The 14186-nt window shown below is 30.4% G+C and overlaps 1 protein-coding gene across 1 annotated transcript; it reads left to right on the top strand.

Moving 5' to 3' along the window:
* The first annotated feature begins 10818 nt into the window (after nt 1–10818).
* Nucleotides 10819–13829, top strand: LOC105764214 (ADP,ATP carrier protein 3, mitochondrial). Its single transcript, XM_012582720.2, has 4 exons — nt 10819–10962; nt 11533–12025; nt 12786–13157; nt 13250–13829. The coding sequence occupies exons 2-4, from the start codon at nt 11555–11557 to the stop codon at nt 13544–13546; spliced, it is 1140 nt and encodes a 379-aa protein (XP_012438174.1). The 5' UTR covers nt 10819–10962; nt 11533–11554; the 3' UTR covers nt 13547–13829.
* Nucleotides 13830–14186: the final 357 nt, after the last annotated feature.

The following is a 14186-nucleotide window of genomic DNA, read 5'->3' as shown; positions in this document are numbered from 1 at the left end:
TGCTTATAATTTACACATATGTGATATGTTTGAGTAACTATTGTAATTAGTGGGTCTCTTTGAATAGAGTGTAATTGGACGCCTCGATTATCCTCTCCAATTCTTAATGGGTGTAAGAATTAGAGTAATTATGCAAATAATTACAGTGATCACATTCAAATCCAATTATCTTATAACTTTTCAAACATCTAAATAATTGAAGTTTAAGAAGTTATTTTGTATAATAATAATATTTTAATTTTTAAACATGTTTTATTTTTCAAAATATAATTCTACATTATTTTACTAATCTAAGTGAAACCATTTTAAAATTTTATTAATGAGGAATAATTTTTCATACATTTTGGCCTGTTAGATATTTAATTGATTTATATAGTATTTATTATAAATTGTACATTAATTTTAATTAAATTATATGATATCTTATTAATTATTTATACTTGGTAAATGGTCAAACAATGCGACAAAGATTATATATTTAGTGCTAGAGTGAGAATAGCTCAAAAATCATTTGTCTTGTTAGCTTTATTAGTAATTGTATTGTCATATACCCTTTTGGACTACCATATTATACACGATAAATTGATTTTAAGTTTTATTACCTGTTTAGAGATTTTTATCTCAAGTATTATGAATAATTTTATAATAATTAACATAGTTACAATTCATATTGCTAAACATAATATAGAGAATTCCAATGTAATTACACTCCGTTAGTCAAATATGTTTAATTACAAGAGGGTGTAATTACTATGTTTAATTTCAAACCTAAACAATTTAAAATGTTTACACTATGTTATTATATATTATATAAATTTAATTTTTATGTGATATAATATAATATAATTATTAAGTAGAAAATGAGTCTAAGCACAAGAATTGAATATTAGGGAGCGTTTGGTTCGCTGTATTGGATTAGAGGTGTATTGGATTAGAGGTTTATTGGATTAGAGGTGTATTGAATTAGAGCTGTAATAGCAAATCAACTGTTTGGTTGAATGTAATGGAATAGAGGCGTAATAGTAATCTTGTGTTTGGTTGAATGGAATAGAGGTGTAATAGCATAATGGAAAAAACTAAAATGACTAGAATACCCTTAGCATAAATTTGTTTTGGTAAATGATTATTGTTATTGTTATTTAAATTTTAATAAGATTATTATTATCAATAATAAATATTTTAATCATATTTAAACATAATTATTATTAAATATATTTTAATTAAAATATATAATTTAATAAAATTCTTAATAATTAGCATAAATTTGTTTTGGTAAATTATTATCGTTATTGTTATTTAAATTTTAATAAGATTATTAATATCAATAATAAATAATTTAATCATATTTAAACATTATTATTAAATATATTATAATTAAAATATATAATTTAATAAAATTCTTAATAATTAATATTCTTATATGAATTTACTCAAATCATAATATATGATATCTGTAAAATATAAATTAACATAATTATTATTAAATATATTATAATTAAAATATATAATTTAATAAAATTCTTAATAATTAATATTCTTATATGAATTTACTCAAATCATAATATATGATACTATAAATGAAAATTTGAAATAATTAATATTAAATATATTTTAATTAAAATATATGATTTAATAAAATTTAAAATAATTATAACTAATAAATTATATTTTATGAATTTGTATAATTTAAAATAATAATTATTACATATAATTTAATAATTAATATTAAATTTCATAAAATTCTTGATAATAAATTTTCTTATATGAATTTATACAATTTAAAATAATTAATATTAAATATAATTTAATAGTGATATATAATTTCATAAAATTCTTAATAATAAAATGTTCTTATATTAATTTACTAAAATCAATATATAACTTGAGAATTATATTCTGCATAAACATAATTAACTTATATTAAGAAAAGGTTAGATGAAAATGAAATTGTACATCATAATCCATATGTTATATAGTTTTACAACATCAAAAAGTTTGAACATTGATATTTAATGGTGAGAAAGAAATCTTCTGACCCATTCCAATCGGGCAACAGAAGGTAAACTAAAGAAAACGATCATTTGAGTTGGATGATCGGGAATTTTACTCAAAGCATCATACCGCTGATCGTCGGTTAAACCTTCAATTGACCATAAGGCTGAATATAAATTTGAAGCTTTCTCTTCCATCTTTTGATGTTCTTGACGACTTCACGAACTACCACCTCTGAGGCAATACTCCTCTCGATTTGATCGCCAACGGCTGGATTTTTCCCCAACAAAGTGGCGCCTCATCAAATGAAGAATACACATTATCACGAGCATCGATTTCTTCTTTCTCTTGTTTGAAGATGAGGAAACCCTTGGTCTCTATCTCCTCGCGGATCTGCATGCGAAACATCCATGTCGTCTAAAGAGACTTTAGCTTCAGATCATAGAATGTGTTTCTCTCTTCATTCATATCTGTAATACGTTCATCCTCAAGATGTATTTCTTCAAGAACATCAAGAATTGCTTGAGTGTCTTTCCCAATCCTGATCTCTTGCGATATGGCAAGAAGTGGTTGTAGTAAGGGAAAGAACGATGTCCGAATCGAGAGGCTTTTTGTGACTCTAAAAAATGAGGAAATCATATTAGTTATAAGTTTTGTAAAAACAAATAAATATTTGAAATACATTTTACCTTTACATAAAATTCTAAATCGCATCTTCAAGAACAACGAGTGCTTATGCTCGTCCCAACCAAAACCGTTGTTGTTTTGGCCATTAAGCATGTCGTGACGATCGACCATTCCCTTTTAGGCGCTAATCCGAGATTCAATATTTGGCTTCGCCTTCAACATTGCTCTTGGTAAAGCCTTTTCTAGCATTTTTCTAGCTCGTTCAAATAACCGCCTTGAACCCTATCGACATTAAATGTTCCTACATTGTGCAAATCCACCATGCAAAAACCAAGGTGCATCTTCTTCGAAATCCATTTTCTTTTGCTTCCTCGAGAAGCTTTAGAAGAAGCATGTGATTGTGGAACACCGACATAATTATCTTAAGAAAAAAACAAATTAACATTATTTACTGCTTTTAATATCATGAATCAAAAGGTGAACAGTTTATAATATTATATCGTTAGTTCAATATCATGAATCAAAAGCTCAATACTAAATTTAATGAAATAACACATGCTGAATGAAAAGATAAGTAAATTATAATTCAACAAAGTTTAGTACAATACAGAATTTTAATCAAACACCACCAAAGTTTCATAAACTAGATACATAAAATAACATCAACAAATTAATTGTAACTCAATTTGTCCCTAAACCTAACTAATTTCTAGATGCTTGCCATTCATCGAACATTTGGTTGGCTAGATCCATCCTCCAAGTAGCCCAACCATCCGATGGATGAATATTTGTGATATTCGGTTCATCGTCATCCACCACATTAGTAGGTAATCCTTCTCCCACCTCCGCTTCAATGGGATCAATACTCATATGGGTTCGAATAAAATTATGGAGCAAACAACATGCAATAATAATTCTATTGTGCACCCTTACAGGATAAAACGATGGACTCCTAAGTATTCCCCATCTAAGTTTTAATAAGCCAAAGCATCTTTCAATGACATTACGTGCTGAGGCATGTTTCATATTAAAAAACTCTTGCGGAGAACTTGGCTGATAACCCTGACGCCACTCGTTCAGATGATATCGCTGTCCTCTAAATGGTGCAACAAATCTCTCACAATTTGTGTATCCAGCATCAACTAGATAATAACAACCTATAAAATAAATTTTTTAATAAATGATTAATTCAGCACACAAAGTTTGATCTTAATGAATAATTCAAATTCCTCTAACTATACACTTTACCATGAGGAACTTTTAGTCCATGTGTTCTACTAATGGCATCTCGAAGCACCCGTCCATCGGCAACTGAACCTTCCCAACCAGGAAGAACATAAACAAATTGCATCTCAGGTGTACAAACACCTAGCATATTTGTTGCTATGTCACCTTTTCGGGTTCGATATCTAGGTTTATCAACTGTTGGCACCCTAATCTTGATGTGGGTTCCATCAAGAGCACTTAAACAATTCTATATCACATGATATAAAACCTTGAGTTAGAATACTAATTTAAATCTAAGTCAACTAAATGTTGTACAAGCTATATATAAAACTCAGTCTAATACCTTAAACCATTTCCACCTTGTGTCAGAAGAATCGGCTGTAATTGGCTCCGGCTTTTTAAATAAGACATCTTGTAAGCGTATGACATCATTTAAAACACTATGAAATGCTCTGCTAACAGTTTCCCCGGACCTTCTAAAGTGATGCTTGATAACTCGATTTTTCAGGTGATGGGAGATGATATGTAAAAACATTGCTACTTGCTCATCAACAAGCATGAACCTTGACGACTTCAATCCCCCTATTGATTCTAACATCTCACATAGTTAAAAAAAGGCAGTTCTATTCATCCTAACTTGTTCAATACAAGTCTCGTCACTAGCATATACAAACCTCTTCACATAATCCCGTTTTGCATAAAAATCTAAGGTATAGGACCTAATCCTTGGTTTATAAGTCTGTAGGCTAAGGCTGGCACCCATTCTAAATAAGAACCAAATCGCAATTCTACAAATTTCCAACCATATTGTCAATGCAAGACCAATTCTTTTACGCCTCACACTTTGTGCAATTAAAGGCAGACGAGCCATTACTGCAACATATTAAAATTAGAACACACTATCAATGAATTGAAGTTGCAATTACACATTATCAAATAAAAATAAACAATACAAATTTAGAACACACGAAGCAAAAAATTTTCCTTATAATTAAGGTATCAAAACTTGTTTATTTTGTAAAGCAACAAATTTATATATAATTTTCCTTATTTTAATTATTAGAAAAGGGTTCAATAAATATGAATTTGGAGACCCAAGTTTAATTAGATTTTCTTCACATGGTAGGTTCAAATGTGAAAATATTTTCTAAGCAACATTATTTATTTTTATAAGAATGAGGATTTGCTTTAATAATCTTCATTCTCTTGTTTTAAAACTTTTATAACATTCCAAATTTAAATTTCTTTATTAAAATATTAAATTTCTTGATTTTTAATAAAATATTAAAGTCCTTATTTTAAATATTGATTAGTCCTTATTTTAATAAAATATTAAAGTCCTTATTTTAATTATTGATTAGTCCTTATTTTAATGAAATATTAAAGTTCTTATTTTAATTATTGATTAGTCCTTATTTTAATAAAATATTAAAGTCCTTATTTTAATTATTGATTAGTCCTTATTTTAATAAAATATTAAAGTCCTTATTTTAAATATTGATTAGTCCTTATTTTAATAAAATATTAAAGTCCTTATTTTAATTATTGATTAGTCCTTATTTTAATAAAATATTAAAGTCCTTATTTTAATTATTGATTAGTCCTTATTTTAATGAAATATTAAAGTCCTTATTTTAATTATTGATGTTATTATTTAAAATCAAATGAATCAACTAAAATTTACTAATAATCGAGTGCTTATTTATATAATTTAGCAAAAATATTATAGAATAAAACTTATTTTAAAATATATATTTTATCAAGGAATGTTTAATTTTTTTTCGAATTTGATTTTCCGAGTTACAAGATCCCATTAGCTATAAATAATGTATCATTTTATCGATTATATTAGAATTTTAACTTCCACTCTCAAAATAACTTTGATTATTATTATTTATGATTAATAAAATATAAACTTATATATTAAAGATAATGTGACATTAGGAAAACCAAAGAGACAAATTTGTACAATATGGAATCCATTATAAACATAAAAGGCCCTATCTATTTTGTTGATTTTCATTCACTGCCATTCAATATTCATAGTTGAATTATATCAATCACATCTTATTTATATAGAATTAAATGCAGGATTGTGGTTCCATTTAATTTCAAATTTATAATATTCTTTCGATTATTTGAAAATCTTAAACAAAATATCCGACATTAACGCATTTAATAAATTACAACTTTACTAGTATATGTTAATGGACTTCAAATATTTTATTTTCATATGGAAATATAGGTCTTCTTTTGTACTTTTCAAAAACTGTTCAAAGAAATTTACAAAACAACCAATTTACTCATATTTCATATTAGAAAGGACCTTTATAATACTTTTAGTAAAACTTCAACATTCTCAAGATAAATGTAATATACTTGAGTTGAATTCAAATAGTAATAAGTTTAAATCAAATTAACTCCTCGATGTTCGACACAAGCGCTTTATAATCGGTTTATAAATTTTAGCAATCAAATTAATCGGTTTTAATTGGTGTAAATGAAAACATATCATCAATCACATGTTTTGATTTAATCTCCATTTTAGTAAATCAGAAAATCCAATTTTATTTTAAGATCTAAATTTATTATTATCTTAATTCACTTATATAAATTTACTATCAATTATTATTAATAGTGAATTATCAACCAAACGGTTTAATCACGTGTATCTCATGTATCTAAGAACACAAATAATGAACATGTCCTGCAAGTAACTCGTTTTCGTCACTAGCATATCCATTTTCATATTCTACTGACTAACAAATCAAGAACAAATCAAGTAAATTGTTTTCATATTCTACTAACTAACATAAACAAATTCAATTTCCAGCAGACAATCAAAACAATTTCCAGCAGACAATCAAAACAATTTCAGAACAAATCAAGAACAATATCAATACAAATGCAACAAAATCGAAATCGCCTATAAATTCTTCAAATATGAAGCAAGCAATCTCATATTTCCAGTCAAACAGGCTGACTTTGAATAGAAAACCATGGTCACACACATTATTTGGGGTCCACTATCATCTTTTGTTATGGCAAGAGACAACCTATTGTGCCACGATCAAGCACAAAGGCCGAATACAGGGCAATAGCAACGGAAGCGCGAGATGTACATATGGTTAGTACAACTCTTGAAATGTCTAAAGCAGCATGTTACTATGCAGTTAAGTTGTATTGCAACAACCAATTGGTAATACAACTAGCAAAGAATCTAGCTTTTGATGCATTGATGCACGAATGTAGAATGTAAAGATGCACTATCACTATACTCATGAGAAAATACTTAACGATGAAATTAAGATAAAACACATTTGATTAAAAAATCAAGTCGCCATTTTATTTATCAAAAAAATCAATGGATACAAACTTGAAGAATTTCGTAAGCAACTTAAAATGACCTCAAAATACAATTGTAGTACAAGAGCAAAGGGATTGAAGGGGAGTGTTGCTATCATCACTGACTCTCTCTCTCTCTCTTTCCAAATTTTATCATCACATAGTCTATTCATCCATAATTAAAATCATGATTCAATAAATCGTATGCTTTCTTATCGTTTCTTTGGTAACATTAATCTTTTGACATCCATCTAAATTTTGTTTTTTTCAATTTAATACCTCTCTATTTATTGTTTAAGTAATTACATATATTTGCTCCTCCTTTTCGATTTTCTTTTAAGAGAATGGTTTTATAATGTGACATTCTTTTAAGGAAAATAGTTTTATAATAGTGAAATTATTAGATCATACCAAAATGATAAAGTTTGAGTAAGATTTAATGGGATAGATTAAAGGTAGTATAGAATAATAATGCTTTATAATGTTTCTTTCATACAAAGACTGTCAAGATCATCCTTAATCAAGATTTAATCGGACATAAGCAAAAATCGATGAAATTAATCCCAAGATCTGTATCTTCCTGCTAAATGATGAAGAACATAATAAACGGAATCAATGATAACAGAGACCGAGATAACAAATCTATATTTCAATCCAATACATGCACAATGATGAAGATAAACATCTCTTTTACTTCAATGATATATGATGACTCAAAGGAAATAAACAAAGAATAGAAAATAAACAAAGAATAGAAACATGCAATCGGGAAACTAACTCAGATCGACTTGATCGGGAGGAGATATATGAAGAACAACCTGTAATTGGAAAAGGGGAAACCGCTTAGGTTAACAGTGCAATAATCGATGAAGAAGTCACTGCACTAACAAGGAAGTGATTCGAATCTGCTAACATGCAGAAAAAAGCTAAAGACACTACAAGGCAGCCATTGAAACTAATTACAGAGAGAAAAAGAGAGTTAGAAAAGAAAAGAAAAAAAAAAGAGTTGAAACTCATTACAGTGATTCCATTCCTTTACCTTTCAGTTGCAGTAACTTGGAGACCCACCAACTGAGAGCAATCGAAAGAGTGACAGAGAGAACAAGAAAAGAAAAAGGTCGACTGGTTGAGAAGGCAATCGAAAGAGTGGCAGAGAGAAAAAGAAAAGAAAAGAAACGGAGGGAGCAAATCGACAGAAAAGAGGCGTAATGGACTGGGAGCAAATTGGCAGAAAAGAAAAGCAAAGAAACAAGGAAGGAAATCGGATGAAGGAACAGAAGAGAAACAAAGGGGATCGGGGGAGGGTAAATTAGGGAGGTGATGCTGAATCGGTAGCTAATCTGGGCAAAAGAGGGGGAATAGAAATCGGTGGTTTTCACCGATTAGGAAGGTAATGGATTAGGTGCGTATTACCAATACATCAAACCAAACGACGTAATACACCCGGATTAGGTGGGGCCCACCGATTAGGGGTGTATTGGCTATGCCAATACACCAAACCAAACATGTTCTTAGAGTAGAAGCTTAACCTATATATATATATAACTTCACTGCTTTTGTGTGTATATATATCCTACTAAATTATCCCTTCCCGTATATGTAACTTCATTGCTTTTGTATTTGACTTCATATGCATACAATTAAAAACTTGATTAACGAATGATCAAAGTTCCGAAAGAATATTTTAAAAGCCGCTAATAATAAAACTAAAATTATTAAATTTTAAATAGTTATTGAATTATTCGAAACTTTTCATTTAAGTTATTGAACTGTTAAAATCGTTGTCGTATGATTTTCTCTGTTCGCAGTCGCACTGTCTGCATCAATCAAAAGCTCTCATTTCTCTTCTCTTTTACAATTCAATTTTTTCATAAAACAAATTTGAACGTAATGAATTTACGAATCAAAATTCAAACAGTTTTCTTTTCTGATTTTTGACACTGACAGTCAAATCGGCTTGGACCTAAGGTATGCTCTTCTACCCGTCAATTGGTATTGATCCACCGTGGTGATTATCACATCACCACTTAGAACTCTCTAGCTGGACTTTTAAAAGAAAATTAATAATCAAGTGACTTAAATAAAAGCTTTCGAATAATTCAATAACTAATTTATAACTTTTTTTAATTAAATGATCAAAATATAAATTTACTAATAATTTATTCACATTAGTATAGTTTATCCAATAAAAAATAAAATTATGAAAATCAAAATTGACACAGAATCCTTCACTTTTAACTTGTTATACCACTCTATATAAGTTCTTATACCACTTTAATTGTTACCATAGATTTTAGAATAATTGGTTGAATTGAAAACAGTATATCCGACAATATAATAAATACCATATAACAAAAAAAATTTAATCTTATAGCATATTTTATATTTAAAGCTTATTTAATTCATTTGTAAATATATTTTATGCACATATATTAAATATTTCTTTAAAATAACGATAAATTAAAAATATTAACATGAAATAGATTGATATTATTATGCACTAGTACTAATAAAAAAATGATACATCCATCAATATGGTAACGACTAGAGGTGCTCATGGGCCGGGCGGCCCGGCCCGGCCAGACGGCCCGCCCGAAATATGGGAGGGTTTGGGTAAAAATATAGGCCCGAAATATGGGCTTGGGCAAAAAAACGAGGCCCGATTAAAAAATAGGCCGAGCCTCGGGCACAACTTTTTTGGCCCGGGCCCGGCCCGAATATAATAAATATTTTTATTATTTTTTATTTTTTTAATTTTAAAATACTTTTAAAATACTTTTATTAAATTTTTTTAATTTTAAAATTCTTTTAAAATACTTTTTAAATTTTTTTTAATTTTAAAATATTTTTAAAATACTTTTTTTAATTTTAATTTTAATTTTTAAAATAAATTTTTGGTATTTATTTAAAAAACGGGCCGGGCCGGGCCGGGCCCGGGCAAAATTCTAGGCCCATATTTTGGGCCGGGCCAGGCCCGGGCCTAGGACCCGGGTCAAAATTTTTTTCTGGGCCCGGCCCATGAGCACCTCTAGTAACGACTATCTTGAACCGAAGCTCAGTACACGTCTTAAGGGAGCCTTAGTCAGATTTTAGAAGTGTTCATGGACCGAGTCAGGCTTAAGCATGATATTGACACACTTTATGCTTACTAAAGTTCGGCCTTGCTCGAAATATGATTCTAAAATTTTGCCCAAGCCTGCCCATATTTACAAATGGCTAACTTAAGCCCATTTTAGGCCCGTTGATATTAATTTTAAAATTTTTAAATATATATTTATATTTAATAATTATTTATAATTTTATATATAACCATATTAAATTTTGCTAATGTTTATATTATAGTAGTATTATATATTATTAAATATTTAATTTTTATGCGTTTTAAATTACATAATATATGAAAATAATATAGTATAGAGCATTACAAACTTGAAAAATGTATGGGGCCGAGATAGACTCGAGCCTTGAATGTTTATCTCTGAGTTGACCCACATTTTAAACGGGCCTAATATTTTTTACCCAAATTTATTTTTCGAACCTAATATTTCAAACCGTTTCAAATTTCGACGAATTTTTAGACATGAGTGGATAACCTAATTCATGAACAACTTTACCCTTTGCAGTGGCACAAAGCGAGGACAAATCCGTCATTATAGAGAAGAAAAACCCTAAACCTAAATGCGGACATATAAATACGCTCATCTCTTACATTTCTCCTTGCAGTTTGGAAGGAGTAGTTGTAGTCAAACAGCTTCCTAGGCGACCTCTCAGGTTATTCTGTCTCCTCAATTTTCTTCTCTGTTGTTTGGTTGCTTAGAAATTCACTGAAAATCTCAATCCAAATTCACTCTTGAGCTTGATTTATTATCTGATTTGTTTGTTGTTTTTGATAAGTTTGTTTATTACTTCTTGTTGTCTTATTCTTTTTATCAGTAGCTGACATACAGCTGAATGTTACTATGAATCGATAATAGTTTTAATTAATGGTGATTAGATTGTTAGTTTTTAGTTGTTGTAACACGTAGATCTGTTATCTTTTACCAAGTTCTGTTTGCTATGTGGAAATATGTTGGATGATTTTGAATTATGTGGATTTCTTTTAAATTTTTGCTTAGAACTGCTTTATCTATTTCACCAAAGCTAAATTAGGATGTTTCATTATTGATATAGTTTAGGCTTTTCCCTTCTTTTCAGTCCATTAGTTTCAAAATTTGCTTGCCTGCAATTCCTTTTAAGACTTCAGTGTGTGTGTCTATATTAAAACAAATGCCTATATTGGCCTTATTTTTAATTTTTGTCAATGTTTTAAAACTCTTTTTCTCTAATTCTGTTAACTTACAGGTCACTGTTTTAAGTTGTAAGCATGGCAGATGGATCAAAGCGTCCATCAGTGTTCCATAAAATGCATGGCCAGTCCTATTTCATTTCCAGGCTTACGCCTAGCTTGCCTGCTCAGAATTATAACATGACTGGTGCCTATACCAATGGAGGAATTCATGTTGCTTTACAGCCATCACGTCATTCCACTGGGTTGGCATATATGCCCACTGTTTCTCCCATATTTGTACAAGCTCCATCAGAGAAAGGTTTTACTGGTTTTATGGTGGATTTCCTCATGGGAGGAGTGTCTGCAGCTGTTTCCAAGACAGCTGCTGCTCCGATTGAGCGGGTAAAACTTTTGATCCAAAATCAGGATGAAATGATCAAAGCTGGGCGGTTGTCTGAACCATACAAGGGAATTACTGACTGCTTTGCCAGGACTATTAAGGATGAAGGTGTCATTGCTCTTTGGAGAGGCAACACTGCCAATGTTCTCAGATACTTCCCCACACAGGTTGATTTTGTCTTGTTTTTATTTCGTTTAGTATTTTCTTTTACTTTTCTGGAATCCCTTTTAAAGTGTTTTATTAGTTTTGCTTTTACTGAGTTTTCTGTTATATCCCTTGGCTATCTGCTATCTCAGTGCACCTCTTGTTGGGAGAGCAGGAAACGAACCCAAAAAATTGAGGCTTTTGAGGCACATGTAACTATATTGTTGTTGAGGTGTGCACCTAGTGCCTAAGCATTGGATCTTAGCACCAGACAACAAAGTGTTCTAGATAATTTTTAAGCAAGGTGCACTTGGTCATGCCTTTTTTTCTAAGGCAATATGCATAATTAAGTTTCCTTTTAAGTTTTTGTTTATCCTTAGCTGTATTTTTACTAGTGAGAAAAGGGATGATATTGAACTTTCTGCTTTTGAATTTTTGAGGATTCAACAAGCATGGGGTTATAAGGAAAACATGCATATTGATCAACAAAGGAAGCAAAATTTTTGCAATGTTTTGTAAGATAATTTGGACCACTTTTTAGATACATAAAAATACACGCACATATACCTGTCATGTCTTACATCACTCAGGTTATTGATCTTATGTCATGCGTTCAAGTAATTTAGGGGTTCTAATGCATGGATGCACTTTGTGCTCTTGACAACATTGCTATATGTGTGATTTAGTATTTACTATGTCAGTTTGGTCAAAGGACTTATCTTTTTGTTCTCTTTCCCCTTGTTTTATTTTTTCCTCTTAAAGCTTAACTTGTATTTGTGCCAGGCTTTGAACTTTGCCTTCAAGGATTATTTCAAGAGGATGTTCAACTTCAAGAAGGACAGAGATGGCTACTGGAAATGGTTTGCAGGGAACTTGGCATCTGGTGGTGCTGCTGGTGCTTCATCACTTCTTTTTGTTTACTCTCTGGATTATGCTCGTACACGTTTGGCTAATGATAACAAGGCTGCTAAAAAGGGTGGTCAGAGGCAGTTTAATGGTTTAGTTGATGTCTACAGGAAGACCATCCAATCTGATGGCATTGCTGGTCTTTACCGAGGGTTCAATATCTCATGTGTTGGAATTATTGTTTACCGTGGACTTTACTTTGGAATGTATGATTCTTTGAAGCCTGTTGTTTTGGTTGGTGGATTGCAGGTAAGCATCTGTTTACTTGCCCTCACAACCATGTGGAGTTTTAATTGTTGAAACATAGAACCTGAATCTGTGCGTGTATTTGGCATTTACAGGATAGTTTCTTGGCAAGTTTCTTGTTGGGTTGGGGTATCACAATAGGTGCTGGACTGGCATCTTATCCAATTGATACGGTACGTAGAAGAATGATGATGACTTCTGGAGAAGCAGTGAAATACAAGAGCTCGATGGCAGCATTTTCTCAAATCATCAAGAATGAAGGTGCCAAATCGCTGTTCAAGGGTGCTGGTGCAAACATTCTTCGTGCAGTTGCAGGGGCTGGTGTGCTTGCTGGCTATGACAAGCTGCAAGTCCTTTTCCTTGGGAAGAAATATGGATCTGGTGGCGGCTAATGTGGAAGGTGATTCTGCTGCTTTAAAGAATGATCTAGCGTCCCAAGTTTGAATAATTTTGGAAGGACAAAGTGCTTATGATGGTCCCCGTTCCCAGTAATTAGGAATTTAATATGAAAAAGTTGGTGACGAAAAATTTACTTGAGCTTTTGAGTGTTACATTACATGTGTTTAGTTACAAGACCATGTGGTTTTTCTTTTGGTTTTTGGTTGACAATAATTACAACACTGCTTTCATCTGTAGTATATGAATCGGTTTTCTTTTGATTTGTTTTGCTTTCAACTGTTGGGTATCGGCTCTAGGGTTACTCCACAAACTTAACTCAGAAAAGCTCTGTTTTCATGGTTTTACTTTTACCTGCTGCAGGCGCAAGTTCTGACCTAATGAATTAAAGGTTAGAATATGCTCAGAAGTCCCTATTCTCTTGGAAAATTTGAAGTTTAATTGTGCATATTAAAGTATTGAAATAAAGCTTTAGTTTGAGTAGTAAATTAATATATAGTATAGATAAATATATACAATTGACGCGGATAATAAAGTATGCATAATAAAAATTAAAATAAAATTTTAATTGAGTCGTAAATTAAAAGTTTTACTTTTCAATTGGTTTAAATTTAAATTACATCATATATATATTTT

The sequence above is a fragment of the Gossypium raimondii genome, chromosome 12, assembly GCF_025698545.1.
Source record: "Gossypium raimondii isolate GPD5lz chromosome 12, ASM2569854v1, whole genome shotgun sequence".
In the NCBI taxonomy this organism is placed as follows: Eukaryota; Viridiplantae; Streptophyta; class Magnoliopsida; order Malvales; family Malvaceae; genus Gossypium; species Gossypium raimondii.
The sequence above is the reverse complement of the archived record's forward strand: the minus strand, read 5'-3'. Positions and strand labels throughout refer to the sequence as shown.

Bases quoted from the DNA above. Each gene is read 5' to 3' on its own strand.
- LOC105764214 (XM_012582720.2), top strand. From the start codon at position 11,555: ATGGCAGATGGATCAAAGCGTCCATCAGTGTTCCATAAAATGCATGGC. The intron at 12,026-12,785 runs GTTGATTTTGTC...TATTTGTGCCAG, and splicing joins TCAGATACTTCCCCACACAG to GCTTTGAACTTTGCCTTCAA. The intron at 13,158-13,249 runs GTAAGCATCTGT...TGGCATTTACAG, and splicing joins TTTTGGTTGGTGGATTGCAG to GATAGTTTCTTGGCAAGTTT.